The 27,995-nt window shown below is 52.4% G+C and overlaps 4 protein-coding genes across 9 annotated transcripts; 2 read left to right on the top strand and 2 right to left on the bottom strand.

Annotated features, from left to right (window-relative positions):
- Nucleotides 1-3: 3 nt before the first annotated feature.
- Nucleotides 4-2,227, bottom strand: MYL11 (myosin light chain 11). Its single transcript, XM_015065465.3, has 7 exons — nucleotides 2,164-2,227; nucleotides 1,459-1,554; nucleotides 1,134-1,209; nucleotides 831-935; nucleotides 646-724; nucleotides 291-339; nucleotides 4-201 (listed from the first exon to the last, which is right to left on the bottom strand). Exons 1-7 carry the CDS (start codon nucleotides 2,164-2,166, stop codon nucleotides 97-99), a joined length of 513 nt encoding a protein of 170 aa, XP_014920951.2. The 5' UTR covers nucleotides 2,167-2,227; the 3' UTR covers nucleotides 4-96.
- Nucleotides 2,228-5,787: 3,560 nt separating this feature from the next.
- On the top strand, nucleotides 5,788-16,765 carry TBC1D10B (TBC1 domain family member 10B). Its single transcript, XM_015065013.3, has 9 exons — nucleotides 5,788-7,091; nucleotides 10,295-10,394; nucleotides 10,690-10,797; nucleotides 10,889-10,995; nucleotides 13,941-14,055; nucleotides 14,181-14,246; nucleotides 14,466-14,655; nucleotides 15,000-15,154; nucleotides 15,242-16,765. Exons 1-9 carry the CDS (start codon nucleotides 6,163-6,165, stop codon nucleotides 15,884-15,886), a joined length of 2,415 nt encoding a protein of 804 aa, XP_014920499.2. The 5' UTR covers nucleotides 5,788-6,162; the 3' UTR covers nucleotides 15,887-16,765.
- A 49-nt stretch (nucleotides 16,766-16,814) lies between these two features.
- LOC106968777 (sesquipedalian-1-like) lies at nucleotides 16,815-18,586 on the bottom strand. Of its 5 annotated transcripts, none has more exons than XM_053213802.1 (2): nucleotides 18,450-18,586; nucleotides 16,815-17,580 (listed from the first exon to the last, which is right to left on the bottom strand). In XM_053213802.1, exon 2 carries the CDS (start codon nucleotides 17,554-17,556, stop codon nucleotides 16,936-16,938), a length of 621 nt encoding a protein of 206 aa, XP_053069777.1. In that variant the 5' UTR covers nucleotides 17,557-17,580; nucleotides 18,450-18,586; the 3' UTR covers nucleotides 16,815-16,935. The 5 variants fall into 5 exon arrangements, with proteins under 5 accessions (XP_053069777.1, XP_026907432.1, XP_014920787.2 ...); XM_027051631.2 differs by having other exon boundaries at nucleotides 18,321-18,455; XM_015065301.3 differs by lacking the exon at nucleotides 18,450-18,586 and adding an exon at nucleotides 18,237-18,449.
- Nucleotides 18,520-21,087, top strand: CD2BP2 (CD2 cytoplasmic tail binding protein 2). 2 transcript variants are annotated; one of them, XM_015065116.3, is made up of 7 exons: nucleotides 18,520-18,659; nucleotides 19,208-19,311; nucleotides 19,555-19,693; nucleotides 19,848-20,005; nucleotides 20,118-20,553; nucleotides 20,642-20,748; nucleotides 20,839-21,087. In XM_015065116.3, the coding sequence occupies exons 2-7, from the start codon at nucleotides 19,234-19,236 to the stop codon at nucleotides 20,947-20,949; spliced, it is 1,029 nt and encodes a 342-aa protein (XP_014920602.2). In that variant the 5' UTR covers nucleotides 18,520-18,659; nucleotides 19,208-19,233; the 3' UTR covers nucleotides 20,950-21,087. The 2 variants fall into 2 exon arrangements, with proteins under 2 accessions (XP_014920602.2, XP_026907430.1); XM_027051629.2 differs by having other exon boundaries at nucleotides 20,817-21,087.
- The last annotated feature ends 6,908 nt before the right edge of the window (nucleotides 21,088-27,995 follow it).

The raw sequence follows: 27,995 nt of genomic DNA, 5'->3' as shown, positions 1-27,995 counted from the left end.
AGCTAATAAACAAAGACCAGTTGAGTTTTATTAGGAGTCGGGGTGGGGGGTCGGACTGGCAGGAGGCATTGGCCAGCAGAAGCCTAAGAGGGTCCCCTACTCCTGGTCCTTGGCGTCGCCATGCGTGATGACGTAGCAGATGTTCTTGTAGTCTACATTGCCTCCCACGTCTGGGGGGAACGCTGCCCACATGTTCCTGATCTGGGAAAAGATTCAGGGGCGTCTTCTACCGGTTGCGTACGCTCCCCTCACCCCTCCCTCTGCGTCTCCCGGGCCCCTCCCCAACTCACCTCTTCCGGGGAGAAGCGGTCGCACTGCGTGGTAAGCAGCTCCTCCAGGCTGGAGAGAGGTGACATATGGGGAGTTGAGACTGGGCTTCGTGGTTCCTTTCCACTCCCTCCCACCTCATCCTTGTTGTCATTCCTGGTATCATCTTCAAAACCGAAGTCACTGTAGATCCCTCACTGGTCTCCCAGTCTGGCCTCCCTGCTTTTGCTCTTCCCCTCCCGAATGTGCTATCAAAATGTACTCCTATTGCCCATTTCCACAGTTCTAATTTTTCCCTTATTCCCTCCCTTATACCTAACCCTTGGTAAGAATTTAAGGAGGCTTTCTGTGTGTGAGCAGCTGGAGAGGGTCACTTACAACTGCTTCTTGATGGTGCCCTTCCCCTCATGATCCAGGACCTTGAAGGCTCCAGTGATCACGTCCTCAGGATCAGCACCTGCAGGGTCAGAGGGCATGTGAAGCGGAAGAGTCCCTGAACGGTCTGTCCTTGAAAGGTCTGGGGAGGAGCGGTTGGGGGCTTAGACCCAAGACACTTCATTCACCTTTAAGCTTCTCTCCAAACATGGTCAGGAAGACGGTGAAGTTGATGGGACCACTGGCTTCCTTCATCATGGCATCTAGCTCCTCATTCTTCACATTGAGGCGCCCTGGAGCAGGGTGGGGGGAGCTGGAGTGGGGTCCTGGGGCCAAGGGTTGATCCTTCCCATAATTTCAGATCATCCCACCCACTTTTTGCCTGGGCAGGCTGAGGCCCAAGGTGGGGCTAGCAGGGCTGAAACCCAAGGCTTCCATATTCCCAGTACTTCCTCAGTCTTGAGTCTTTATGGGTGGGATAAGGGGCTCACCCATGGCTGCGAAGGTGTCCCGCAGATCTTCCTTGTCGATAATGCCATCACGGTTCTGGTCAATTACCGTGAAGGCCTGCGCAAGGTAGGGGCAGGGAGGGGTTAGGTCCCTTATGGCCGGGCTTCAGCATCCCTATCCCAGGCAGATCAGATTCTGGCCCCCAGCCAGCTGTCTTCTTACATGCCAAGCAGGGAGGGGAGCAAGGAATTCTAAACCCTTCCCCTCCCCCCCCCCAAACAGGTGCACATTCCAGGGAGGGGTAGGAGGGGGGAGGAACAGCAGGGGGTGCCTTTGGTCAGCCTTCAGTCTCCCTTCTCCTCTCACCTCCTTGAACTCTTGGATCTGAGTCTGGTCAAACATGGAGAAGACACTGGAGCTTCCGCCCTCTGCTGCCGCCCTTCTCCTGGCCTTCTTGGGTGCCTGGGGGGTGAGGGATGGGCAAAGGGGTCTATGGGCCAATCCCTACTCCTTTCTGGAGGCAGTGGATTAGATTCAGGGTTCTTTGGGTCATTTTTCTAAAGCAACTGTTCTGGCTCTAGGCTTCCCCTTCCTTATGACCTCTGCTGAGGGGACTTGCTTAAATCTGTATCCCTAAATTCCTGTCCTTCATCCTACCAAACAAGTGGGACTTCTCAACAAGTCCCCTTCTCTGTGCCCTGAGCCTGTCTCCTCTGAGTCCCAGACTTGTTGTGTGACCTAACCTACTCATTCACCCTGTCTGAACCTCTACTTCCTCATTTATAAAGTGGGAGTTGGACTTCTTGCCTGGCTGGTCCCAGAGGGTTTGGGGAAGAGGGAGTGCAGAAAGGTGCAGAGGATGCTTTCAGAGGGACAGGTCTGTGAGTGGAGAGTCTGGGCAGATTATCCTTGGTTGGGTCCTTTAAGCCATCATTCTGTACGATCCCCATTAGTAATGCCAAGAAAGGGAGGATTCATCTTTTTTTCTCTTACTGGACTGGGAATCGGCTATGTTCTTTTCAAAAGTGAAGATGCCCTGAGGTCTGAGGGGTCTGGGGGATTCTCACTCACCATGTCTTCGGTCTCCTGGGGGCAAGGCAGTGGCTCTGGCTGGAAAGGAGCAGAGTCAGCCTGGGGCAGTCCCTCTGGGGTTATATAGTCCTGCCCCAGGGAGCCCTCAACATTCCAAGGTAACCTTAGCCCTTTCGGTGCCCACCCCAGATACCAAAATAGCCCAGCTGAGGGCCTCTCCTTTCTTGGAGGGCCAAGCAGCAGCTGGAGCCCAGGGAGGGAGGAGGGAGTGGGTCTTGGGATGCATGTCTCACTGGGACCTGGGCAGAAAGGGATGTTCTCTTTCCCAAAAGCGGGCTGGAATGTGCCAGAGTTCAGAGAGGACCCAACCTGAGGGACAGTACTGGGGGAGAGATGAACCAGGCCCCTGTACCCCTGAGTGGGTGGGTCCAGATTTATTTATTTACTTTTGAAACATTCCTTATTTTGAAATTAATTTTTTATGGTTTTACTTATTTTTTTAAATATATATATTTTTTATTTTTAAGTAATCTCTACACCCGATGTTGGGCTCAAATTTAACCCAGAGATCAAGAGTCGCATGCTCTACCAACTGAGCCAGCCAGGCACCCCTCCAGATTTAAACCCAGTAAAATTATTGAGCACTTACACTGTGCCAGGCACTGGGCTGTGCTTCATGGGTGCATTTTGGCAAGCACAATCCCTCAACTCCCATTGTGGAGTTCACAGTCAAGTGTATGTATGCCTGTGGGGTAGTGGCAGAGTTGAAAGGGAGACAGCTGTCTGGGAAAGCTGGAGAATAGGAAAGTCTTCTACCTCCCCTTCATGGTGGAGGGGAGGGTGTTTCAAGAAAAAAAAACGCCAAGCATAGAATGACCAGGGGCTAGAGACTAGACAGAAAGCCTGCTCTGTGAGTTTGGGCTTCGTGCTTCAACTCCCTGGGTCTTGTTTCCACCCTCTATAAAATGGGTATTAATTCCCATCCCACAGAACTTGTGGATATGAACACCATTTGGGAACAGTTTAGTGAAATATAATCATTACAATGAATAGTTAGGCCCTGTCTTGGTGGACTTAGAGTCTAGCTGTGGAGACAGGATAAATGCAGAGAATGATTCACAGCATTTGGTCAGGAGTACAGAAGTAGAGAGCATAGCAGCCGTGTCTGGGAGTATGGGGATGACTTTATGAAGGCCAGGAGAAGTGGGTCAGGTGGAAGTGGAGGGGCAGGTGTGCTAAGCAGAGAGCACAGACGGGCAAAGGCCTGGAGAAGTGAAAGATCAGGTTGCCAGAATGGTAATGGGGCTTGAGCAGAGGGTGCAAGGGGCTGGAGACCAGAGACTGGAGGGGCTTCCATGCCAGGCTGAGGGTTGAGAACTTGGCAGCCTTGGAAAGGTTTGAAACAGGAGAACATAATGGAATGTGAGTCTGTAATCATTTCTTTGGGTCCTATTATGAAAGTTGGAACCGAGCGGAGGGGAGTCAAAGACCCCAAGAGGACTGCTACTTGGTCACCTCCGCCGGGGGGGCTGGGTTGGCCAGTGGCCCCTTTCTCCATTCTGGGCAAGAACAAGTTTGGCTGACTGTATGACTTTGAGGTGCCCTCTCCTGGTGGCTGAGGAAACCCCAGGAGGCCACGATTGGCGAGGACACCCATCTCCTCCTTCATCTGCTTCCTTTAGGACCCAGTGTCCTGAGGAAGATGCCTCCTCCGTCTCCCTCCTCCAGCCTCATGCCAATGCCTCTAAGACATTTTCTTTTCTGGGCACTGGGGCCCAGCCACCTGTTGTCTCTAAGAAGAGAGAAGGAGCCACCCTAGACTTAGCAGCTGCCCTCGGCCTCCTGCACTGGCCCCTCCCTACTTCAGTGGACAGCTGTCTCACCTTATAAGGTTACCATGGGGGTCTAGGCCCAGGGAGGAGCCTTATTCCTGGATTCTGGGAGGGGAGGAAAACTCCAAAGAGGGGAAAAGGGAAAGTGCTCAGGTAGCTTGGGCCAAATGAAAAGTGGGGAAGTTGAGGAGGAGATCAGGAGCTGTACATCTAATTCAGACACTGAATGAGAATACACAGGATCTGGGTCTGAGCTGGGAGTGAGTAGCCTAAGAGAACTCAGAAACAAAGGAGGACCTGGGCATTGGGAGCTAGGTCTGACTGAAATTTCAGGATGGTGGACTCTGTATGGAAATTTGGGCCCTCTAACCCTGAGGCTCAGAGGGATGTGGGTCAGAGAAAGGAGAGGCTTGTAAAGTCAGGGCTTTGTGTTTGTGGTCTAGGGTAGCAAGGGCGGGGGGGCTCAGGAGATTGGGGTCTGGTTTCTTAGCAAATGAGGAGTATAAAGAGGTGTGGCAGTGAGGGGAGAGGAGTTGATGGGATAGGTCCTGGATACCCAAAAGAATAAGAATACAGATATGGGAGTTCCTGTTACTGGGAATTCATAGTTTGGGTCTAGGATGCCTACTAGAATGCTGGGGGGGGGGCGGCACTCAGAGGATGAGGTCCAAGGAATTAGAGCCTGGATTCTGGGGAGGAGCTCAGATAGCTGGGGAGCTAGGAGAAGGACTTAAGGGCTTGGGAGGATCTAGAGAAATGGATCGCTTAGAGGATTTGGAGGCTCTGGTTATAGTCGCCTGGGCTTTGGAGTATTGAAGTTGGTTGTGAGACCGAGATGAGAACTAGAGACGGAGTGGAGGTTGAGAGGACTTGATCAAGGCATTGGATCTGTGGTAGGGTCTCACAGACCACGAGAGTGAGGTGGCTCTGAAGCTGGATGGAGAAGGGGAACCTAGGAGGCGCTTGACTGGCTCAGTTGGTAGAGCATGCGACTCTTGATCTCGGGGTCGTGAGTTGAAGCCGCACGTTGGGTGTGGAGCCTACTTAAAAAGGAGAGAGACAGACAGAATGGGGGCCCAGAAAGGACTCAAACAAAGCAGCGCCATGCTCTTATTGGCTAAGGGCTGCAGTAATGTGCCTGGCCCCCACCCCCTCACAGTGCTATCCCCAACTGTCACCCCCCTTCTGCGCTTGTCTCCGGTTGTCACCGATATCCCTGGGCTGGCACCGCCTGCTGGCAGCACCCCTACACTTTGGATGCTTCCATTGGCTGAGACAGCCGTCTATCTTCCTCCCAATTGCTTAAGCGAGGGAATGCGTTTATTGGCTGACAGTGCAAATTAATTGCAAATTTGGCCCGCCCCCCCCCCCCCCAGCTGTCATTCTTTTGTGACCTTCTTGGGAGACTTTAAGAATTCCTCAGCCCTTCCTATTGACTGCGGATGCCGTCTGTCACTGCCCAAATAGACACCACTGTCTGTCAACTTGCCCTCCACCTAGTCGCCCTTTTCATTGGCTCCCTTTTTAGTATTCCTATTGGCCAGGCTAGCCTCTTCTCGCACAGCACCCGCCTCCTTCCGCGGTCATTCACTCTTTAGCCATTTTTATTGGCCAGGGCGTTCAGCCTCGCGCTTTTCTGTTAGTTACTTCTTTCGTCCCACCTCCTCCTGCCTTCACCCCCCTTCTCATTGGTCTTCCAGCCCTTCTTCTTCTCCATTTCCTCTTCCCAAATTACCCAGCCCCTTCCCACCTCCAGCCCCACCCACCCTTCCAACGATTGGCAGAAACCCAGTTCCCTCTCTCCTATTATTCGCCCAAACACTCTGACGAGGAGGGAGAAAAAAGGAGCGCGACGGCTCTGCCCGCGCGCAGGCGTGAAACGCCGAAATGCTGGCCGCTTAGCCGGCACTGAGGCGTGTGCGCAGGCGCGAGGTCGGCCGCTCGCCCGGAGCAGGAGGGAGGGGGCGGCGGCGAGAGAGCGCCAGGGGTGAGAGGGCGCGAGCGAGACCCCGGCGCCTGGCGCCCCAGGACCCTTGCCACGCCTCCGGGCGCCCGGCGGCGGCCCGCGCGCCGCCCTCATCTGCGACGCGCGCCGGGCCGCGCCCTTCGCCTTCTCCTCTTCCTTGGCGGGCGGCGCGGAGCGGCCTGAGGGGCGGCGCCTTCTGCGTCCGCCCCGGCGGGGTGATGTGAGGGGTGGCCCGCGGCCATGGAGACGGGCCCGGCGCCCCTGGTGGCCCCGCCGCGCCGTCATGGCGCCCCCGCGGCCCCCTCGCCGCCGCCCCGCGGGTCCCGGGCCGGGCCTGTCGTGGTGGTGGCTCCGGGGCCGCCAGTGACCACGGCCACTTCGGCCCCCGTCACCCTGGTGGCCCCCGGGGAGGCGAAGCCCGCCTGGGTCCCTGGGCCCACCCAGACTTCGGCCCCGGCCTCGACCGTCACAGGCAGCACAGTGGTGGTGCTGACTCTGGAGGCCTCATCCGAAGCCCCGAGGGCGCAAGTCTCCGCTGACCCAGACCCCCTGGTTCCCGCGGCAGTGGCAGGAGCCGAGATGTCCATGGCTTTGGGCCCGGGGACAGATTCTCCGAAGACGGAGGAGGCTAGAACCTCACCCGCCCCTGGACCAGGTACCCCCACCAGGACCCCTTCCAGAACAGTTCCTGGGGTTCTGACCGCCAAACCCCCGCTTGCCCCCAAGCCGGGAACCACAGCTGCCTCAGGAGTGACCGCGCGGGTTGCAGCAGTGACAGCAGGACAGGTGACAAGTGGACATGCAGCTGCAGCAGCAACATCAGCATCAACTGCACAGGCTCCAGAGGACCCCTCAGGGTCTGGCACAGGCCCTTCAGGAACTTGTGAGGCTCTGGTAACTGTCGTGACGGTCACCCCAGCTCCGGAGTCTGCTGAAAACTCTCAGGACCTAGGCTCCACGTCCAGCCTGGGACCTGGCATCTCTGGGCCTCGAGGGCAGGCCCCGGACACTCTGAGCTACTTGGACTCTGTAAGCCTCATGTCTGGGACCTTGGAGTCCTTGGCAGATGATGTGAGCTCCATGGGCTCAGACTCGGAGATAAATGGGCTGGCCCTTCGCAAGACGGACAAGTATGGCTTCCTTGGGGGCAGCCAGTATTCGGGCAGTCTGTGAGTACCCAGTGGGCACCCCGTGGGGCTTCAGGGAAGCAGAGGTTGGGGAGGAGGAAATGATACACCTTGCCCAGATCCTGGCAGCTCAGCCTCCTCCAAGGCTCCAGGGGAGTGGCTCCAGCAGGAGTGAGCTACTTGGTGATCCCTGTCCTGCCTAGAGCATCCTGAGGTTTTGGTGGCACTTGCATGTTAGAGTTTCAGGCTAGGTGTCAGGACTTCTGGGTTTGAGCTTTGCTCTTAGTGTGTTGTGTGCCCTTGAGCTAGTGTTTTCCCTATTTCTGTGTCTCAGTTTCCATCTCTATATAGTGAAAGGTTGAATGAGGTGATACTTAAGGTCGTCCCAGCTCCTTGATGTGAAAAACTCCAGCTGTGGGTCAGATATTCTGGAGGGTTGGCTGGGCAGGGATTCTGGTAGAGATATTTGGTCCCTGAAAGGGAAGGAGTCTGGGAGGGATGCAGTCATCTTCCCTCCCCCATAGCCCTAGGTCTGATGGGATGATGAGCTGGGGGAGGCCTGGTCGGTAGAGGGGAGACCGTGAGGGTAAGGCTCCTCTGCGAAACAGAGAAGGGCAATCTTGTGTTTTTACTGAAGGAAGGGGTTGGGGGAGGCCTCTTCCCCATTTCCTCATCTCCCCAGCCGGGCTTACTCTTTCCTAGTTCCCTCCAGGGGCCTGAGTCACTCCTGATGTGGGGGTGTGATTGCCTCTGACTTCTTCCTTCCCTCTCTCTGGGAAGGATCCTGCCCATTGTTCATGTACCGCTTTAACCTGCTGGTCAGTTCAACCTACAGCATCACCTGAGCACCCAGGTGCCAGGCCCTGTGCTAGGTACTAGGGATAAAATAGTTGTTTCAAGGCACTCGTTGTCAAAAGGGAGAAACAAATACTTAAACAATTGATGTCAATGTATTTTAGGTTTAGCCTAGAGATCCTCACAGGATTTTGTGAGTACTAGGGAAGGGACCTTTTGCCCACTCAGAATTCAACTGAGTCTGTTCCAAATCCTGAAGAATGAGTAGGATTTAGTCTAATCGTGTTATGTGTGTTGGGGTGGGGGGCACCTGCCTGGAGTTGGGGAAAACACTGTGGGAAGGTATTCTAGGTGTTTTATAATCCAACAAAAAACAGAAAACCTTTGATTGAGCACCAACATTCATGGTCCTAGGAAGGCAACTGAAGTTTGACCTTGGTGTTTTCCCATGCTGGAGGGATGCACTGTTGTACCCAATGTATAGATGAAGAAACAGGATTAGAGCAGTTGAGTGAATTGCCCCACTCACACCTGGATCTGTGTGACCAGTGGCTTTCTCCTCAATACTCTGCTGCCCTGAGGAACTTGGATTGAATTGGATTTCAGTGAGCCCCTCTTGTGTGCCAGGCACGTTGCTCGATTATGTTTCTCTGCTTTGTAATTTTGTCCCTCTAAAATCTATCTTCCATGCTGGAAGAACATACTTCTGAGGCCAGGCTGACTGGGGCACATGTTACCTTAAAAACTTATGGTAGCTCTCCCCTGGCCACAGGATAAAGTCCCATGTGCTTTATTCTGCAGATGGACTCCTTATTTTCTGCCTTTGCCAGTCTTTCTGGTCTTCTCTCCCACCACTTCTCACCATGCACTTAATACTGTGGTCCTGTTGAACTGATTGTAGTCTCTCCCCCTTCATACTCAGGCTGTTCCACCTGCCAGGAATGCCTTTCTCCTCCTTCTTGTCTTGGTATGTTCTACTCAGTCCCTCCTGGCTTATAATGAAGATGTCTCCTCCTCTAGGAAGCCTTTCCTGATATCCACTGCCCCTACTCCAGTCAGTGCCTCTCCTGTGCGTTTTTGTTATTGCATTTCCCACACCACATTGCAGTTATCTCCCCTGCAAGCTTGTGACCTTCTTGAGGGCAGGAAAGATATTACCTAATTCTTCCTGATCCTTAGTAGGGTTTGGAACCAACTTATGATAGAAATTAATGAGCAATGATGGGCGCCTGGGTAGCTCAGTTGGTTAAGCGTCTGACTTTGGCTCAGGTCATGATCTTGAGGTTTGTGAGTTTGAGCCCTGTGTCAGGCTCTCTGCTGACAGCTTGGAGCCTGGAGCCTGCTTCAGATTCTGTGTCTCCCTCTCTCTCTGCCCCTTCCCTGCTCACGCTCTGTCTCTCTCTCTCAAAAATACATAATAAATATTTTTAAAATATTAATGAGCAATGATTAAGTGGTTCTAAGACAAAAGAAACTAATGGTTAATGAGCCCATCCATTTGCCAGTCCTTTATGTACAGTTTCTCAGTAGTTCTCTCATACCTTTGTGATGTAGATGGTGGCATCCCTTTTTGACAGATGAGGAAGAGATTCAGGTTATCACTTGCCAAGATTTCCCAATTTCTAATGGACAGAACTGGGATTTGAGGTCAGGTTGGTCTGGAAATTCAAGCGCTTTCTTCCATTCCACTCATTTCCTGGTACTGGCTCCTACAAGTAACTGTTTCAAGACTCCTGGGGTATCTTGAGTGGGAAGCTGTGACAGAACAATGGGCAAACAGTGCAAGGAAAGCTTCATTTGCTTGAGAATCTCGGGTGACTTCAGGAAGGAGGTAGAGGGAATTGCAGGTGGCCCAGGGGATCTCAAGAGTCTGATAGGAGGAAACTCAGTTGCTTCTAAGGAAGCAGAGAAGTATATTTATATTTGTTCTGTATTCTGTTTTATGGATAACAATTGCTCTTACTGAGCACTTGCTATTATATAACCTCTCAAGTAGATCCTATTTTTTTCTCCACCTTACAAATGAGGAAATCGAGGCTTAGAGGAATTCTATGACTTGCCCAAGGTCACACAATGAGTAAGTGGCAAAGCTAGAACTTGGACCCAGGTCTAATGCAAACTGTGGCTTTTAAATATTCTGTACCCTCTCCCCAAACTTGTATGTGCCATAAGCAGGATTTGAACACACCCAACATGTACAGAGATCTAACATGAGAACACCATCTCTGTACAGAGATTCCTTCCAAGGGAAGAAGTCCTTTCAGTGTGGTGAACTAGGCCCTTCGATGGCTAAGTGGCCAGATACCCTGATATTTGGTAGCTCACAAAATGCTTTTACATCCAGTCTCTCATTTGAGCCTGGGGAGGTGGGTGGCTTGCTTCAGTTCCTCCAGCAATCCATGTTTTATACCACTGCTATTGACCCTTTCCATGCTTTCTTCATCCTGCAGAGAGAGCTCCATTCCTGTAGATGTGGCTCGGCAGCGGGAACTCAAATGGCTGGAGATGTTCAGTAACTGGGATAAGTGGCTGTCACGGCGTTTCCAGAAGGTTTGGAAGGCTGACTGGTGGGCAGGGCAATGGACAAGTTGGGAGGGGGTTAGGGAGAGCTCATATACTCCAGGGAAGCCATGATAGTATTTGTTCTCTAGACCACATTGGGGATGGGTGGTTCTTGGGCCTGGGGGGAGGAGTAGTTTTAAAGATAGAAGGCCAGGCCAGGTCCAGTGGAGTCAAGCCAATGAGATGTGGGAGGGCTGTCCCAGAAAGCCTGAGGACTGCTGGGGAAAGCCTGGAGGCTATGCCAGCCCCTGAAGCTGTCACCCTGCCTGCCACTCTGCCTTAGGTGAAGCTGCGCTGCCGGAAGGGGATCCCCTCCTCCCTCAGAGCCAAGGCCTGGCAGTACCTGTCCAATAGCAAGGAACTCCTGGAGCAGAACCCTGGCAAGTTTGAGGTGTGTCCAGGGTATGGGGACATGTGATACTGTGTGAAGGGTATCATCAGTCCCCCTAGATCCTGAGATAATCCCTGATGTCCCACTGCAGGAGCTGGAACGGGCTCCTGGGGACCCCAAGTGGCTGGATGTGATCGAGAAGGACCTGCACCGCCAATTCCCTTTCCATGAGATGTTTGCCGCTCGAGGAGGGCATGGGTAAGATGGCCTGATCACGTGGGTCAGTCTGTAGAAGGCTCCAGGTGGATACAGGGCTGGGTTGAAAGCTGTTCTTGCCCTCCAGGGCTTCTAGGAAAGTGGTCCTTAATGTATTGAGTGTCAAGCCATATTGAGGGAACTGTCCTGGGAAGGAGATTCTGACTCGGGGCTGGGGGGTTGTTGGAGGGGAGATGGAGAGGCACAACAAGGACTTATTGAAGAGGTTGCATTTGAGTTGGATTTTGAAGGTTAGATGGGAGCAGAGCCAGGGGCAGGTTTTTCCTGGCTGGGGGTTTATATAAGCTGTCTCTGGGATGTGGGGTTGAGTGGAGCTGAGGCTGGAAAAGCAGTTTCGGGTCAGATCACCAGAGGGCCTTAAAAATTGTTCTGAGGCACTTGTACTTTTGTTCTATATGCTAGACTTCCCCAAGATGTATATATATCACTCCTTAGTAGTATGCAAGATGGTATTAGGTGACTCTCAGATGCACATTTTTCATCAGTTGGTTCATCTTTTCAGCAAATATTTAACTGAACACCTGCTATCTGCCAGGAACTGGTCTAGTCACAGATGATAGCAGTTAACAAGACAAAAACTCCTGCCCTTATGGGGCTTATTACATTTTAGTGAGGATAGACAATAAGTAAATAAGACAAAGAAGGAAAGTATGTTGTATGTGAAAGGGTGGTAAGTATTAAAGAGGAGTTTAAAGCAAGAAAGGGGAATAGAGAATGTGAATGGAGCTGTGGTTATAATGATCTGACTTGTGTTTTAAAAGGATCATTCTGGCTGCTGTGCTGAGAATAGTATAAGGAGACAAGGACAGAAGCAGAGAGACTTGTTAGAAGACTATTTCCATAATCCAGGAGAGAGAGTATGATAGATATATCAGAATGGTAGCCATGAACTATGGGGAAAAGTGGTTGGGTTCTGTCTATATTTTGAAAGTAGAGCCAAAAGGATTTGCCAATAGATTAGATGTGGACTGTATGAGAGAGAGACAGAGAGAGAGAGAGAGAGAGATTGGAATTAAGGCCGACTCTGAAGGTTTTGGGCCTGAGAAACTAGACAAATGGAGTTGTCCATATATTGGTGTGGATGAGAAAAGGAGGTTAGGCGGTATGTTAAGAGCTCAGTTTAGGAATGTGAAGTTTGAAATGCTAATTGGACATCCAGATGGAGATGTCGAGAAAGTTGGATGCATGACCTGTATAAGTCTGGAATTTGGGGAGCAGTTTAAACTGGAGGTAAGCTGGAGATTGAGAGTTATTGGCCTCTAGATGGGACTAAATTTCACCTGTGGGATTGGACGAGCTCATCAAGGCAGCAAGTGTAGATACAAAAGGAAACTCAGAGATTGAGCCCTGCAGCTCTAACATTTCAAGAATGGGAAGATAAGAACGAACCAGCACAGGAAGGAGAAACTAGAGAGGTAGAAGGAGAACCAGGGCAGTGTGATTGCTGGAAGCAAATCGAAGAGGGGTTTTGGGACCAGTTGTATGGAATGCTGCTGATGGGTCAAGTAAAGTCAAGTCTGCAAATTGACCTCTGGACTCAGCACAGTAGAGGTCATTAGTGACCTTGATAAAGGCAGTTTGCACAGGGCAGTAGTGTAGAGCCTGACTGGAGAATGGGAGGAAAGAGATTAAAGACAGCAAGTCTGTATTCTGAAGTTTTGCTGACTAGGTAAAGAGAGAAATGATGTAATGTTTGGAGGGGAAGGGGGGTAGTCAAGAGACTTTTTTTGTAACATAGAGGAAATAACAGATACTGGTATGCCACTGGGAATGATCTAGTAGGGAGAGAAAAACTGATGATGCAGGAGAGGTGGGAGGCTTGCTGGAGTGATGGACTGTGTAGGTGAGAGGGGATGGGACACAGTACCCAAGTGGAAAAGCTGTGTTTGGCCAGGACCACAGACAGTTCACCCACAGAAACAGGGAGAAAGCAGGGACACAGATGCAGGTAGGTGGGTAAAAATAGCATGGGAGCTTGTGGGAGTTACATGTTTAATAGGTATTAGGTAAAATAACTAGTACATCAAACCTGTCATTTCATGGATGCTATTGCTAAGTGGAGAAAAAATATTAAGTAAATAGTACTGGGGAGGTATGCAGGTAAAACACAAGATCACACTTCAATGACTGAATTTGGGGATGTAAGAGGTTATTACTTTTTACCTTTTTCTGGGTAAGAAATGAAAGTCTGAGCTATGGAATGGCTGTGGAGGTAGAGAGAAGGAACAGGCATGAATGAAACTCAACATGTAGTGTTAATAAGACTTGATTAGCCACAGGGAGTGATGTAGGGCTCTCTTTTCCAACATGGGGCTAAGTGAATGGAATTCTCAGACACAGCGATGGGCACCCTCAAGAGGACAGGTCTAGGGCAGAGATTTTATTCTTTGGGATACAGAGACACGAGAAAGGTCTGAGGCACAGCTGGCTTCTCAAGCCTTCACCAAGAACCAGGGCCCAATGGACATGCCGGCAGAGAACTGATGAAATCCACTGAGGCAGATAGGGCAGGCCCTGCTCTGGGATGATCAAAGAATTCAGACAGTGCTACGGGAGGTCTGATGCTGTGGACAGTGGAAGCTTTCTGAAGAAGGTGACCTTGAAGGTCTATGGGGTGGTGGCAGATGAAGGATGGAGAGAGAGCACATCCTGTGCTGGGGAACGGGTAGGGAGCACATAGGATGTGGAGGCAAGGGTGGAAGGCTGGAGCCTGGAATGCTTTGATGATGGTCTCGGTCGTTGGCTTAACCTTGATAACAGTGCTAGGAAGGTTGGTGGAGGTGCGTGGTGGTGAACCTCTGAGGTTAATCTGGAACTGGATCTAGGAGGGGTCTGGGCTGGGGCTGGTTGTGGGGGGCAGGCTTAGTTTGGGGCAGAGAGCCCCCAACTCCTGTGATTGCCCTCATGGTCTTTCCCAATACCCACAGGCAACAGGACCTGTATCGAATCCTGAAGGCTTACACTATCTACCGGCCCGATGAGGGCTACTGCCAGGCCCAGGCCCCAGTGGCCGCCGTGCTGCTCATGCACATGCCTGCTGAGGTCAGCATACGCTGGTCCTGGTTGGGGAGGGACTGGGAGGACCTTGGCCTACAGTGGTGATGGGGGAGCTCTCTGCTCCCTGTTTCTCAGGCCCCTCCCTCCTTCCTTGTTCTCGCTCTTCTCAGCAAGCTTTTTGGTGCCTGGTGCAGATCTGTGACAAGTACCTCCCCGGTTACTACAGTGCAGGGCTGGTGAGTGTCTGGGGGCTGGGTGCACCCAAGGTTGTGACTTTCTCCTGAGGCTGCAGGGAGGTTCTTGTCCTGCCTCCTCCCTCTCCCCCCCCCCCCCATTTTGTCCTTTTGTCCCTCTGTTCTGGGCCTCTCCCACTGAGGTGAGGATCCCCCACTAGGGACAGTCCTACCCCACGGGAGCCACAGTAGGCCTCTTCTCATGGCTCATCCCACTTCCAGGAGGCCATTCAGCTGGACGGAGAAATCTTTTTTGCACTGTTGCGCCGGGCCTCCCCGCTGGCACACCGACACCTGCGGCGGCAACGCATTGACCCCGTGCTCTACATGACAGAATGGTTCATGTGCATCTTTGCCCGCACCCTGCCCTGGGCTTCAGTGCTGCGTGTCTGGGATATGTTCTTCTGTGAAGGTACTTCTGTAGCCGTTCAGGCCATGAGGGGGCCGGGGTTTCCATGGTGGCTGCCAGAGAGTGGCCTGCTGCCCGAAGTTACCTCTGGGACCTAGGCTTCCCTGTAAGCAGTCTGGGGGCTGGAGAAACTGGGGCCTAGTCTTGGCTCTGCTATCAGTCCAGAACCTACTGTTCCTCTCAGGAACTCGAAACCCATGGCAGCTCATTTCCCTTCGTGGGACCTCAGTTTCCTCATCTGTACGGTTGGCAGTAGACAGGGATGGGGCCTGTTGAGTCCCTTCTGACTGGGACACACTGAGGTCCCAGCCCTGATCACCCACGCTCTCTTCTTTCTGACCTTGCAGGCGTCAAGATCATCTTCCGCGTGGCCCTGGTGCTGCTGCGTCACACGTTGGGCTCAGTGGAGAAGCTGCGCTCCTGCCAAGGCATGTATGAGACCATGGAGCAGCTGCGCAACCTGCCCCAGCAGTGCATGCAGGAGGACTTCCTGGTGCACGAGGTAGGCCGTGGCCTTAGCACACCCACACCTGCTTCAGCCCATCCCCATCCTCACCTTCACTGCGGTACCCGTTTCTTCTCCGTCTAGGTGACCAACCTCCCAGTGACAGAAGCACTGATTGAGCGAGAGAACGCAGCCCAGCTCAAGAAGTGGCGAGAAACCCGGGGGGAGCTGCAGTATCGGCCCTCTCGGCGACTACATGGCTCCCGGGCCATCCATGAGGAGCGTCGGCGGCAGCAGCCACCCCTGGGCCCCTCCTCCAGCCTTCTTAGCCTCCCTGGCCTCAAGAGCCGAGGCTCCCGGGCAGCTGGAGGGGCCCCCTCCCCACCCCCTCCTGTCCGCAGGGCCAGTGCTGGGCCTGCCCCAGGACCTGTGGTCACCGCTGAGGGACTGCATCCATCCCTTCCTTCGCCTACCGGCAACAGCACCCCACTGGGTCCCACCAAGGAGACTCGGAGGCAGGAGAAGGAGCGGCAGAAACAGGAAAAGGAACGTGAGAAGGAGCGGCAGAAACAGGAGAAAGAACGGGAGAAGCAGGAGAAGGAGCGGCAGAAATGGGAAAAAGAGCAGGAGAAGGAGCAACAGAAGCAGGAAAAGGAACGGCAGAAGCAGGAAAAGAAGGCCCAAGGCAGGAAGCTCTCACTGCGTCGAAAGGCAGATGGACCCCCAGGCCCCCAGGATGGTGGGGACAGGTCCTCCGCATCTGAGGCCCGGCAGGATGCTTACTTCTGACCTCTGTCCCCGGGGCTGGACTGCATGGCCTCCCTTGTTTTCCCCTCAGTCAGGAGCAGGCCTGGCCTGGGGTGCTGCCCCGAGCTTCCTGGGCAGACTGTCCTTCTGGGGAAAGTGGTTTGATTTCCCATCTCCTTGCCAGCTGCTGATCCCTACACAGCTGGGACAGTGACAGTGCATGGGGCAGCTGCCTTTCCTCGGGGCAGGTGTGAACAAGTCTGGAGCCCCTTCACCTCCAGTTAGGTCCTGCTGGGGTCTCTGGCACTCCTGCCCCGATTTCCTTTGGGGTTCTTTCCCAGGTGCAGTCCTGATTGGCCTTTTGTCACCTCAGGGGTGACTTGGCAATGGGAATCAGCAGTTTTCAGATTCTTACACTCCAGTTGCTCCCCTTATCCATGAGTGGAGCTGGGTTCCTTTTTCCCTTCTTCAGCCCTGCTGGTCTCCCCCACTTCCTGGCTGGGGGCCACGGCTCTCCTTGCTCTACTTCTGGACATCTCTATTGTAATTAGGTACAGAGCAGCTGGTCGGCCCAGGGTGGGGGTGCTTGCTCTGTCTTCTATCCTTTGGTTCTCCTTCCATAATGTTCTTGCACTCGTTTATTTAAGGGGACATGCACTGGCACAGGAAATGTCCCCCCTTTCCCCACCTACCATTCTCCTTGTTCTCTTTCACCCACCCTCCTCTGTGTTCTCAGGCCTCTCCTGCTTTGTCTTACCAGGGCCCCTGCCTTCCACCTTGTTTCCCCTCCAGCCCCTATCTGGGTAAGGGGTCTTCCCCTGAGCTCCGGGGGGCGGAACCCAATGTTTACATTCTCTTGTCTCTGCTCCCACCCTGTGCGGCGCTTCGAGGAATCAGAAAAGAACCTGCTGTTGTACCTGGGCCTGTCTCCTGCCTTGTTATTTGATAAAGGGAGTTAGAATAAGAACTAGGTGGGGTGGGGGTGGGGAGGAAACAATGGAGCAGGCCAGGATCTGGGTGTCTGCTGAAGCACTCAGCTGGTCTTGGCAGGAAGGGACCTTTTGGCCTTTGGTCCATCTTTCAGTCACTCATCAACAACTGTTGAGCTCCTGCTCCCTCTTTGCCTGGGATCTGCTGCCTCTGTTGTCACTGGACTGGAGTCCTCTACGCACCACCTGCAGCACCCGGATCTCTTTCCCAAAGTGCTCGTGCAACTCCTGGAAGCTGGAGGGGGGACTGAGGGTGGCTAGGAAGCCACAGTCCTCTGGGGGTGCGCTGGGTTCTTGGCCAGCTGCCTGGCACAGCTCCCGGTACTGGGCCTCCAGTGGGGGTAGTAGCGCCACCAGCCGCCTCCAGCTCACCCCAGCCAGTGCCCACAGCCATGCTGCCAGCTCTCCCTGGTTTTCTGCTGCCAGCTTGTAGGTCCGCCCACCTTCTGTGCCCTCAACCCAGGGGGTCAAGATGGTAAAGGCATAGGGTTCTGTGGCCCCGAGGCGTGGCTCCACCTGGCAGTTTTCTAAGAGGATGAGGCCCAGGGGTGTGCGGTCTGCCTGGTGCTCCAGGTAGAAGAGGAGGTTTCCCTGGAGGACAAACCAGCGGCGTTGATAGCTGATATTTCGGGCTCCCTTCTTTAGCAAGATGCCCTCCCGGTCTGGAGCCTGTGTTCTGTATCCGTGGAAGAAACTGAGCACGGACTTTCGGTGCAGTTTCATGGTAGTTCAATCTGGGAGTTAACCCTGGGGGCAGGAGAGAGGAGGGGTGGTCTCCTTATTATCATGGGTACCCCATGCTGCCCTCCTGGGGCTCCAGTAGGTTCTTCCTGGGCATAGCCTTAGTCTAGTGGGATTCAGGACTGTCCTAAAGAGCTAGAGGTCTTGTCCCCACAGCACAGGGACCCATACCCACCCCCCATCCCCCCCTTGGGCCAGCTTACAGATTCTGGGCTGGGGCCGCTGGGGTCCTACTTGCCAGCAGTGGGGCTTTATCCTGAGGCTGTGGTCTGAGAGAGAGGCATTGTTGCCTCTTTCCAGGCCTACCTGAGATCGGGGCACAAGAGGCTTCTAGCCTGGATTCTGGACACAGGAACCAATGTCACCTGTACGGTGATGGCTCTTCCCACCTCTGAAACCAGGAACTCAACCAGGGGACAGGCGTGGGGTAAATGACTTCCCCTGGGTCCTAAAGAGAGCTGGGTTCGGAAAGTGCCCCCAAAGCCAGCTGGGGGCTCCAGGCGGGCCATCGTGGGAACTCGGTCTCTCCTCAGGGAGAAGAGCAAGGCCGCACCTCGGACTAGGAGAGGACAGAACTGGACGCTGACTGGGAAAGCAGGATTCCTATGGAGACGGTGAGGGGCACAAAGCCCTTGGCCAACCCTGGGGAAAGGTGACTCAACTCTGTAAAGGGAACCGGGCCGAAACCCACTGTCCCACTTCGCCCCTCCATGATGCTGGGCGCCCCTTTAAGTAGTGTGCTTCACTTTCTCCCCAGAGTCTCTAACTGCTGTAGGAGGGAATCTAAACCGCATCCGGCCACCCCTATCGTCTGATCAGGGTTTAGGCGTTCATTTGTGGCCTGTTCTCGCCGTTGTCGTCCCCAAACTGCTCACGTCACCCTGGGGAGGGCGGGGTTGTCTTCCCCGCTCTTGGCGTACTTCCGCCCGCTTTTCCAGTTAGTCATCTAATCGGAGTGAAGCCACTTCCGGCCTTCTCTGGCGCCTTCCGCAGTTCTCTTCCGGGTGATGGCGCCCGGCGCCCCGGATGTAGCCCTGGTGAAAGTCTCTCTTTTTCTTCCCCCACGGCCTCCCGTGGATCCTGAGGTGAGCGCGAGCCGGTGGGGCTGCTCGAATCCCCGCGGCTCTGCCGCCTCTCTTTGTACACTTAGGCTTGTACACTTAGCCCGGGACAGTTGGGGGTCACCCCGCGGAGCTGGGAGTTCAGCGCGGGGCGGAGGGGGTGGGTCCTTCCAGGCCCCGCGGGCTCTGAGGGAGCTGGGGGTGGAGGAGAGGGTGTCAGCCCGCGGATCCCCGTCGCACCCAGGACTGCGGGGGCTAGGGATTGGGGGGGGTATGTGGGGGAGCCTGCCTTTTTTCGTCAAGGGTGGGGGTTGCCCGTGGGGAGCCCGTCTGCGCCACCGCCCCTCCGCCCCCGCTCCAGCAACTCTTTTGGATGCCGAACCAAGTCCTGGGGGCCTCCTGGCGGCCAGCTTCCCTTTCGGCCCCTCATTCTGTGCTCCCTCTCCTCTCGAGCTGGATCTAGTGCGAGCTGGATCTAGTGCGCACCGGGTGATTATTTGTTGTGCTGGGGCTCTTCCGCGGTGAGTAGCCTCGCCCACTTCCCTTTATCTGCATCCTTTCTCTCAGCTCAGCCCAGGGAAGGCTCTTCAGTCCAGTCATGCCAAAGAGGAAAGTGACCTTCCAAGGTGTGGGAGATGAGGATGATGAGGATGAAATCAGTGTTCCCAAGAAGAAGGTGAGGGGGCCAGACTCCTGCATTCTTAGGAGGAGTGAAGGGAGAGAAAGAACTAGAAGCCAGAAGAGAAAGAAGGGGGCGGGGGGCAAAGAAAGCAGAGAGGGGGCTAGCTTTTCCATGTTCTCTGGGAAATGGGTTTGGAGAATTTCCAGTTGGGGAAGGTTTTGAAGAAAAATCTACCTGGAGTATTTTGAGGAATAGCCAGTAACCTGCGTCTCTCAACTTGCTGGCCCTTCCTCACAGCCAGTGGATCCTGTGGCTGGGGTAGGAGGTCCTGGGAGCCGCTTCAAAGGCAAACACTCTTTGGACAGTGATGAGGAGGATGATGATGAAGAGGAGGGGTCCAGCAAATATGATATCTTGGCTTCGGAGGATGTGGAAGGTGAGCTAAACCCAAGAATTGATTCTGCTGGAGGAACAGATAGAGCTTTTGGGGATGGGGGGGTGACAAGGGCGCGCGCGCGTGCACGTGTGTGTGTGTGTGTGCGTGTGCGCGTGTGTGCACCCAGCACGGGATGCCTGTGTCTTTCATGCAGGTCAGGAAGCAGCCACGCTCCCCAGTGAGGGAGGTGTGCGGATCACACCCTTCAACCTGCAGGAGGAGATGGAGGAAGGCCACTTTGATGCTGATGGCAACTACTTCCTGAACCGGGATGCTCAGATCCGAGACAGCTGGCTAGACAACATTGACTGGGTGTGGCCCAGGGGCTGATGTGGTGGGGGCCTGGAGGCAGCCAGTGCTGGGCTTGGGCCCTGCTCACGGTTTGTAGGAGATAACCACCTCCACCCCTGTTTTCACATCACAGGTGAAAATCAGGGAGCGGCCACCTGATCAGCGCCCACCGTCCGACTCAGAGGAAGAGGACAGCCTGGGCCAGACACCAATGAGTGCCCAAGCCCTTCTGGAGGGCCTTCTGGAGCTGCTGTTGCCAAGAGAGACCGTAGCTGGCGCACTGAGGCGTCTGGGGGCCAGAGGAGGAGGCAAAGGGGGCAGCAAAGGGGGTGGGCGGCCCAGTTCCCCCCAGCGCTTGGATCGGCTCTCTGGGTTGGCTGACCAGATGGTGGCCCGGGGCAACCTTGGCGTGTATCAGGAGACAAGGGAACGATTAGCCATGCGGCTGAAGGGGTTGGGGTCCCGGACCCAGGGACCCCCTGAGCCCACACCCCCTCCGTCTCTGGACATGTTTGCTGAAGAAGTGGCAGAGGGGGAGCTGGAGACCCCAACTCCTACGCAGAAGGGCGGTAAGACTGGAGGGCAGAGGAGGAATGCTGGGGGCAGGGGCAGGGGCCAGGGAACTTGAGGCCCAGATGGCCTTGTCTGTTGTTTTAGAAGCAGAGTTGCCAGGAGATGGTCTGGTGGACGTGATGTGGGAATATAAGTGGGAGAACACAGGGGATGCTGAGCTGTATGGGCCCTTCACCAGCACCCAGATGCAGGTAAGCCCCTTTCTACTTCTTTCTGCCACGTCTCTCCTCCCCCACCGCCCATACCAGTCCTTTCTCAGCTCTTGCTCTCTTTTCCTGCAGACCTGGGTGAACGAAGGCTACTTCGCAGATGGTGTTTATTGCCGGAAGCTGGACCCTCCTGGTGGACAGTTCTACAACTCCAAACGCATTGACTTTGACCTCTATACCTGAGCCTGCAGAGGGCCCGGTTTGGTGGCCCCTTCTTTCCTGAACTCTCTGGAGGAGGCCCCAGCTGCCTCAGGCAGTGAGGACTTGAGGGGCCACTTTTCAGTCAATTTCCCTTTCCCAATAAAAGCCTTTGGTTACATATTAGGGCCTTGGCTGTGCTGATGGCCAGAAGCCAAGGACCCCTTTGGACTCGCCTCATGAGTGTTTTCTCATGAAGTTCCTTCTTGGGAGTTTCTAGTTATTTGAACCACTTCACCTTTGTCACTCTGGGGGCAGAACCAGGGCTGTCAGGTGGCCTCTGGAGTTTCCTCACCATCTAAAAATCCCTTTCACTCACATGCTATCCTCCGGTATCCTCAGAGGGGACTCCTATTTTGCAGTTGTTAGGTCTTTGGCCTTCAGAACCTCAGAGTCTCTGTCTTTGTAGCCGGTGTAAGGTAGAGCACCAGAAGTGGAGATTTTAGGCCTTGGGGGTTGGGACATCTGTTTGGGGGGAGTAGGAAGCCTGGTATCCACTGACTCCACTGTATTAGACTTCGTAGGGGAAGTGCATACTCAGTGTTGGCACTTGAAAGCCCCTTCAAGGCCACCTGGGCCAACCCCTGAACTGGCACAAAGAGGGCCAGTGCCTCCCTGGAGCTCACACAGCAAATCAGAGAGCTGGCCCAGCCCCAGTGGGTTTCTTTTCCCAGCCCTTTCTTCGCACCCTTGAAGTCCTGTGAGGTTTACATTTCCTGAGCTCCCAGTGTGCGTGGGCAAGTGCGGTGAAGGAGCTGAGATAACTGGGTTAGTCCTCTTCCAGGAATTCAGATTCTGGGGGGTGTGGTTGGGAGGGAGATTGGTATAATTGTATTGTCTGGACCTAGCACCTCCCACCTCTTGCCAGTGCTGCCTTCTGCCTCTTTCTTGTACCAAACTAGGTTGAACCCTCCACTTTTCTACCTTGGTTGTCCATTGGAGTCTCAGGGGAGCTGTAAAATTACTCCTCAAATTCTAAACGAATTAGTCTAGATAGTGGCTCAGTGGGTGGGGCTTTTTGAAAGCTCCCAGGTGTTTTCCAACGTGTGGACAGGTGGAGAGCCACTGGGCATGACTCAGGACTGAGGTTACACCCAGAGGGGCCACTTCCCAGGTCCTGCTGTGGTGGCAGAGCTGAGCAGGTGTGGCCAGGGTTCTGCTGGTCTGAAACAGGATTGCTGAGCACCAGGACCCCAGGTGGAAGGATCCAGGCTTGGAAGTAGGAAAGACAGCAGGTTGGGGATACTTGATGCTCTATGAGGCCTCCAACTTCTGTATTAAATTGGGTCCATGCCGGTGCCAGTCCAGACTTAGTGGTCACTGATTCCAAAATGCCTTCAGTTGTAAGAAGTGTTTATGTGTCATTAAGAAAACCCTGCCAATTGCATTTGTAAGATGTCCTTGATTAAAAGGTGCATCTGGATTTCAGAAGTGAAAAGCAATACAGCTGGTCACCTTTATAACCCCAATGACTGACTGACTCATGGGAGGTGTTTACTGTTGGGTGAATAGATGAAAGCCAAGGGGGCGGTTCCCTTGGATGTACCACTGGCACCTCAGGCTCCACACATCCAGATGTCACCCCATCTACCCCTCACAGTGTCCTCCTGTGATCACCTTCCTGATGTCAGGCTGTGTAGGCAGAATAATGGTTCCCCGGCGATGTCCATGTCCTCAACAAAATCTGAATATGGGACCCTACGTGGCAAAAGAGACTTTGCAGATGTGATTAATGACTGAGGTGGGCAGGGGGGCGTGCTATCCTGGATTATAGAGGTGGGTGGGCCCAATGTCATCACAAAGGGCCTATAAAGTAAAAGAGCGGAGGGTCAAACAGCTGCTGGCTTCGAAGACGTAAGACCAGGCCATATGCCAAGGAATGCAGTGGCCTGGAGAAGCTGGAGAAGGCAAGAGAACAGTCCTTCCTGGGCTGCTACCAAAAAAAAAAAAAAAAAAAAAAAAAGACAGCCCCACTGAGGATTTGAACCCAGTGAAAAGCATTGTGGACTTCTGACCTCCAGAATCCTAATAAAGTTGTGTTATTTCAAGCCACAACTTGTGGTTATTTGTTACAGCCCTGATAGGAAACTAACACATACCCCACCTAGCTAAATGCCTCTCCCCTTCCACGAGCATCACTGGAGTTCTCTTCCCTTTGGCTGTGGCCCTGCTGCAAGCCCCTATCAGCACTTTAATCCTTTGCCTTTCCTAAAACTGTTAGGTGTTTACATAAAATTACTATTTTTTACCAAGAGCTTTACTGAGATGTAATGCACCCATTTGAAGTGTACACAGTTCAGGAGGTTTTTTTTTTTTTTTAGAACATTCACAGGGTTGTGCAGCCATCACCACAATTTTAGAACATTTCTGTCAACTGTAGAAGAAACCGCCCCTCTTACTCCCCACCCTCCTCGTCCTCCAGTCCCTGGTAACCACTAATCTACTTCCTGTCTCTGTAGAGTTGCCTATTCTGGCCATTTCGTACAAACGGACTCCTACAATTTGTGGTCTTTTGTGTCTTCTGTGTCTACTTAGCCAGTTTTTGAGATTAAGCCATGTAATATGCAATAGTAATCTTTTTTATTGTTGACTATTCCACCATATGAAGGTATGGTATATTACCATTAACTAAACCTCACACTTTCTTTGAGTTTTACTAATTTTTCTCTTCTGTCCCTTGTCTGTTCCAGAATATCTTCTGGGACACCTCTTTACGTTCAGTGATCATGTCTCCTTAACTTCTGGTCTGACAATTCCCCAGAGTTGTTTTTGCTGACTTTTGACAGTTTTGAGGAGAATTGGTTAGGTATTTTGTAAAATATTCCTCAAATTTGGGTGCTTTTTTTGGTCTGGGATTTTTCTCGTGATTGGATTTGAGTTATGGTTTTGGGGAGGGAGACCATGGAGGTGAAGTCCCTAACCTTTTACTGGAAACTTATAATGGCTTCATTTCCCTCGAGATAAAGTTCAAAAGCTTGAAGGTGACTGAGAAGGTCTTCCAGGGCCTCGCTCGATGCAGCCCCTCCAGCTCCACATCTGCCTTTGCTTTCTTTCCTTCTCCATTTTCTTCCCTGATTCCAGGCTCCAGCCTTATCCCAGAACAGGGCAATTTGATTTCTCCAGGCCTGGCCAGTGATGCCTTTCTCTTCTCTATCTATCTGGGAAAGACCAATTAATAGATCTGTTGTACTTAATTCTAGGTCTCCTTTTTTTTTTTTAATGTTTATTTTCTTATTTTGAGAGAGAGAGAGAGAGAGAGAGAGAGAGAGCGCGCGTGCGCGGGGGGGGGGGGGGGGGGGGAGGGGCAGAGAGCAAGAGGGAGCCACAGAAACCAAAGCAGGCTGCAGGCTCTAAGCTGTCAGCACAGAGCCCGATGTGGGGCTCGATCTCGTGAACCACGAGATCATGACCTGAGCCGAAGTTGGACACTTGACCAACTGAGCCACCCAGGCACCCCTAGGCCTCCCTTTCCTACAGGCTTCCTAATAATCCACTCCCCACCCCCCTGGTTGCTCATTGTTTCTTCCACTGTGCCCAATAGCACAGATGTCTGGCCCCATACCCAGAGCAGTTTTTGCTGGCCTGTCTCCACCAGTTGGTCTGAGACAGGGGTTCAGTGCTGATGAATGACTAGGGGATGAACCAAGTCTTTCCCGGTGGGACTCTTTGTCCTTGCTGTCCCAGAAGGGGTGAGGTGTGACCTGGATGGGCAGTGTACAGGTGTCTAGACCCAATAGTCTCTCAGGGAGCAGGGCTGAAGGATCAGTAGGGTCATTTTTACTGAGGCCATGGGCAAATTTACAGGGGGGCTCAAGGTCAAAGCTGCAGATGTCATCCCTGTATCTGGGACACCAGAGCCTTTTGTCTGTGGCAGGCCATTTTCCAGAAGACTGGCAAGAGTGGGAGAAGGCGAGTCCAGGCTCAGGCTGTCACACCCTCCCCTGGGCATCTGGTGGGGTCCTTGGGGAGACAAGGATGGAGGAGGACTTCAAAAAGGAGTTAAAATTGGCAAAGAGTCAAGCTCCACAAAGCCCACGGAGTTTGGGGGTCCCTTAATGCCTTTGACACATCTGTCACCCCTTCCAGACCCACCTGGCTGGTTTGATGCCTCTTTGCAGGGCCACTAAAGCCAGGCTCCCAGGCAGTGGGGAGGCCTGAGACTGAGCGGCTTGCCTTCCATTCTGCTCCCAGCCAGGGCCAAGTGGAAGCCCTGGAGATGCCCAGCTCTTCCTGACACTGAGACCCAAGGGGAGTTTCTTTCAAGGGCGGATTTGGAAGCGGATGTTTTGCACGAGGCCCAAGGGTGGATGATGTTTCTTCCGAACTCCACATGGAGGCCAGGCTTGCCCCTTGGTCCTTTCTGGCCATTCCCCGGGTTCAAGGGTATGCCGTTCTGTGGTCGGTTCAAGCGGCCACCAGACCTCCTTTTGCCCCCTCCGGGGGGCCATCCCAGCACACATCTCCCTCTGGCCAAGTGGGGTCTGCTCACCCTGTCCCCACCAGTCTCCCTTGTTCTCCAGGAAGCTTGTCTGGCTCAGTCTGCCCTGTAGATAAGACCCCACCTATCTGTGGAGACACCACACGTGACAAGCCTGTACAACCCACTGTAGATGCTGGCGCTGCCTGAGACTTGCTTGGGTAGCCTCTGGTTTTCCTGTTCTGATGCTATTGTTCTTGCCCTCGTTTTCCTGTCTCCACTGACTACGCTACGCATCTCTGCCCCGCAGCTCCAGGGGCGTCAGCTCCACTACCCTGTTTTGGACACATTTCTCTGTCTCAACTCTTCAACTTGCTTAAATACAATGTCGGCTTTTCCCAGGCTTAAAATGTGGTACTAAACCTGTCTGCATTTGAAAGGGCATCTGGCATTTCTTTTCTTTTTCTTTTTCTTTTCATTTCTAATGTTTATTTATTTATTTGGTGGTGGGGGGAGCGCAGACAGAGAGGGAGAGAGAGAATCCCAAAGCAGGCCCCGCGCCAACGTCAGCCACGAGATCACAACCTCGGTTGAAATCAAGAGTCAGATGCTCAACCGACTGAGCCACCCAGGTGCCCCTGGCATTTCTTAAGTATTTAAATAAGTTAGGAATATTATGTGTAGTCTTTCTGACTACCTACTATTCAGTTACGAATGTCCTCCATTTTGCTGATGAGAAAAGCGAGGCTCATAGAGGTGAAGTGATCTATCTCATGCCGCACAGCCTGAAAGTGGTAAAGCCGGCCTTTGAACCCGGTGTGTGTGATCCTGAAGTCCAGCCAGAATATTTGGTGAAATGTCTGCTCCTATTTTTTTTTAAGATGTTAGTTTTAAGTAATCTCTATATTCAACCTGGGGCTCGAACTCACAACCCCAAGATCAAGAGTCACATGCTCCACTGACTGAGCCAGCCAGGCGCCCCTGTTCCTATTTTTTGTCTATGATAAAATTGGGTTATTTGTCTTATTATTATTGAGTTTGTAGCAGACAGTTACATATCCCAGATACAAGTCTTTTGTCAGATATATCTTTTGCAAATATTCCTCTTGGTCTGTGGCTTGTTTTTAACTTCTTTTTAATCAGTATCTTTTGAAGAGTGGAAATTTTAAATTTTGATGAAGTTCAATTTTGGATTTTTTGCCCTTATAGTTTGTGCCTTTTTGTGTCCTATCTAAGAAATCTTCATCAAATTCAGAGTCACCAACCTTTTCTGATTCTTCTAGAAGTCTTATAGTTTCAGCTTTAACATTTAGGTCTATGATATCTTTGTGTTGACTTTTGTATACACTTCACTTTTTTTGTGTATGGCTAGCCAGTCACGTGAGCACGTTTGTTGAGAAGATTCTCCTTTCCACTGTTGAAAAATTGCCTTGCCCCCTTTCCAGAACATCAATTGTCCACATATATGTTCATCTATTTCTGAATTACATATTTTGTTCCATTGGTTTCTATGTTTATCTCTATACCAATACTATACTGTCTTTTTTTTTTCTCATTTTTTAAAAAAAGTAATCTTTAAGCCAGACCATCAAGGGGCTTGAACTCATGACCCTGCTATGAAGAGTTGCATGTCCCATTGACTAAGCCATCCAGGTGCGCCTCAGTACCATACTGTCTTGATAACTGTAGCTTTTTTTTTTTTTAAAGTTTATTTATTTATTTTGAGAGAGAGAGAGAGAGAATGCACGTGTGCTCATGCTGGCAGAGAGAGAGAGAATCCCGAACAGGCTCTGCACTACACTGTCAGTGCGGAGCCTGTTGCAGGGCTCGATCTCACAACCCTGGGATCATCACCTGAGCTGAAATCAAGAGTTGGATGCTTAACCGACTGAGCCACCCAGGTGTCCCAGTAACTGTAACTTTATGGTGAATCTTGACATCAAGTAGTGAACATCCTCTTTTTTCTCTTTAAAGATTGTTTTGGCTAGTCTATGTCCTTGGCATCTTTCTTTCTTTCTTTCTTTCTTTCTTTCTTTCTTTCTTTCTTTTAATGTTTTATTCATTTTTGAAAGACAGAGTGTGAGTGGGGGGGAGGGGGCAGAGAGAGAGGGAGACAGAATCTGAAGCAGGTTCCAAGCTCCAAGCTGTTAGCACAGAGCCCAATGTGGGGTTCGAAATCACAAACTGTGAGATCATGACCTGAGCTGAAGTCAGATGCTTAATCGACTGAGCCACCCAGGTGCCCCTGTCCTTGGCATTTCTAAATAAATTTTCAAATCAGCTTGTCAATTTCCCAAAAAACCTGGTTGGGATTTGAAGGGACTAATGTTAAATCTATGTAGAATTGATATTATTTCTTCATTAAATGTTTGGTGGAATTTACCAAAGGAGCCATCTGTATCTGGAATTTTCTTTGTGGGAAATTGTTTTTCCCCTGAATTTTTTCAGGTATTATCTCCAGTTTATGGGGACCATGAAGGAATTCAATTGGTTTTATCAAGTTCACCAGCAAAGCAACAATGCGAAACCCGAGAGTGAATCCTTTCGGCTTCCAAATATTTTGAAAGCTGACTCCTGAAAAATAACAAAACCATTGTATGGGGATGCCTGGCTG

The sequence above is a fragment of the Acinonyx jubatus genome, chromosome E3, assembly GCF_027475565.1.
Source record: "Acinonyx jubatus isolate Ajub_Pintada_27869175 chromosome E3, VMU_Ajub_asm_v1.0, whole genome shotgun sequence".
Classification (NCBI taxonomy): domain Eukaryota; kingdom Metazoa; phylum Chordata; class Mammalia; order Carnivora; family Felidae; genus Acinonyx; species Acinonyx jubatus.
Note: the sequence above shows the minus strand (reverse complement) of the source record. Positions and strands in the feature narration are given on the sequence as shown.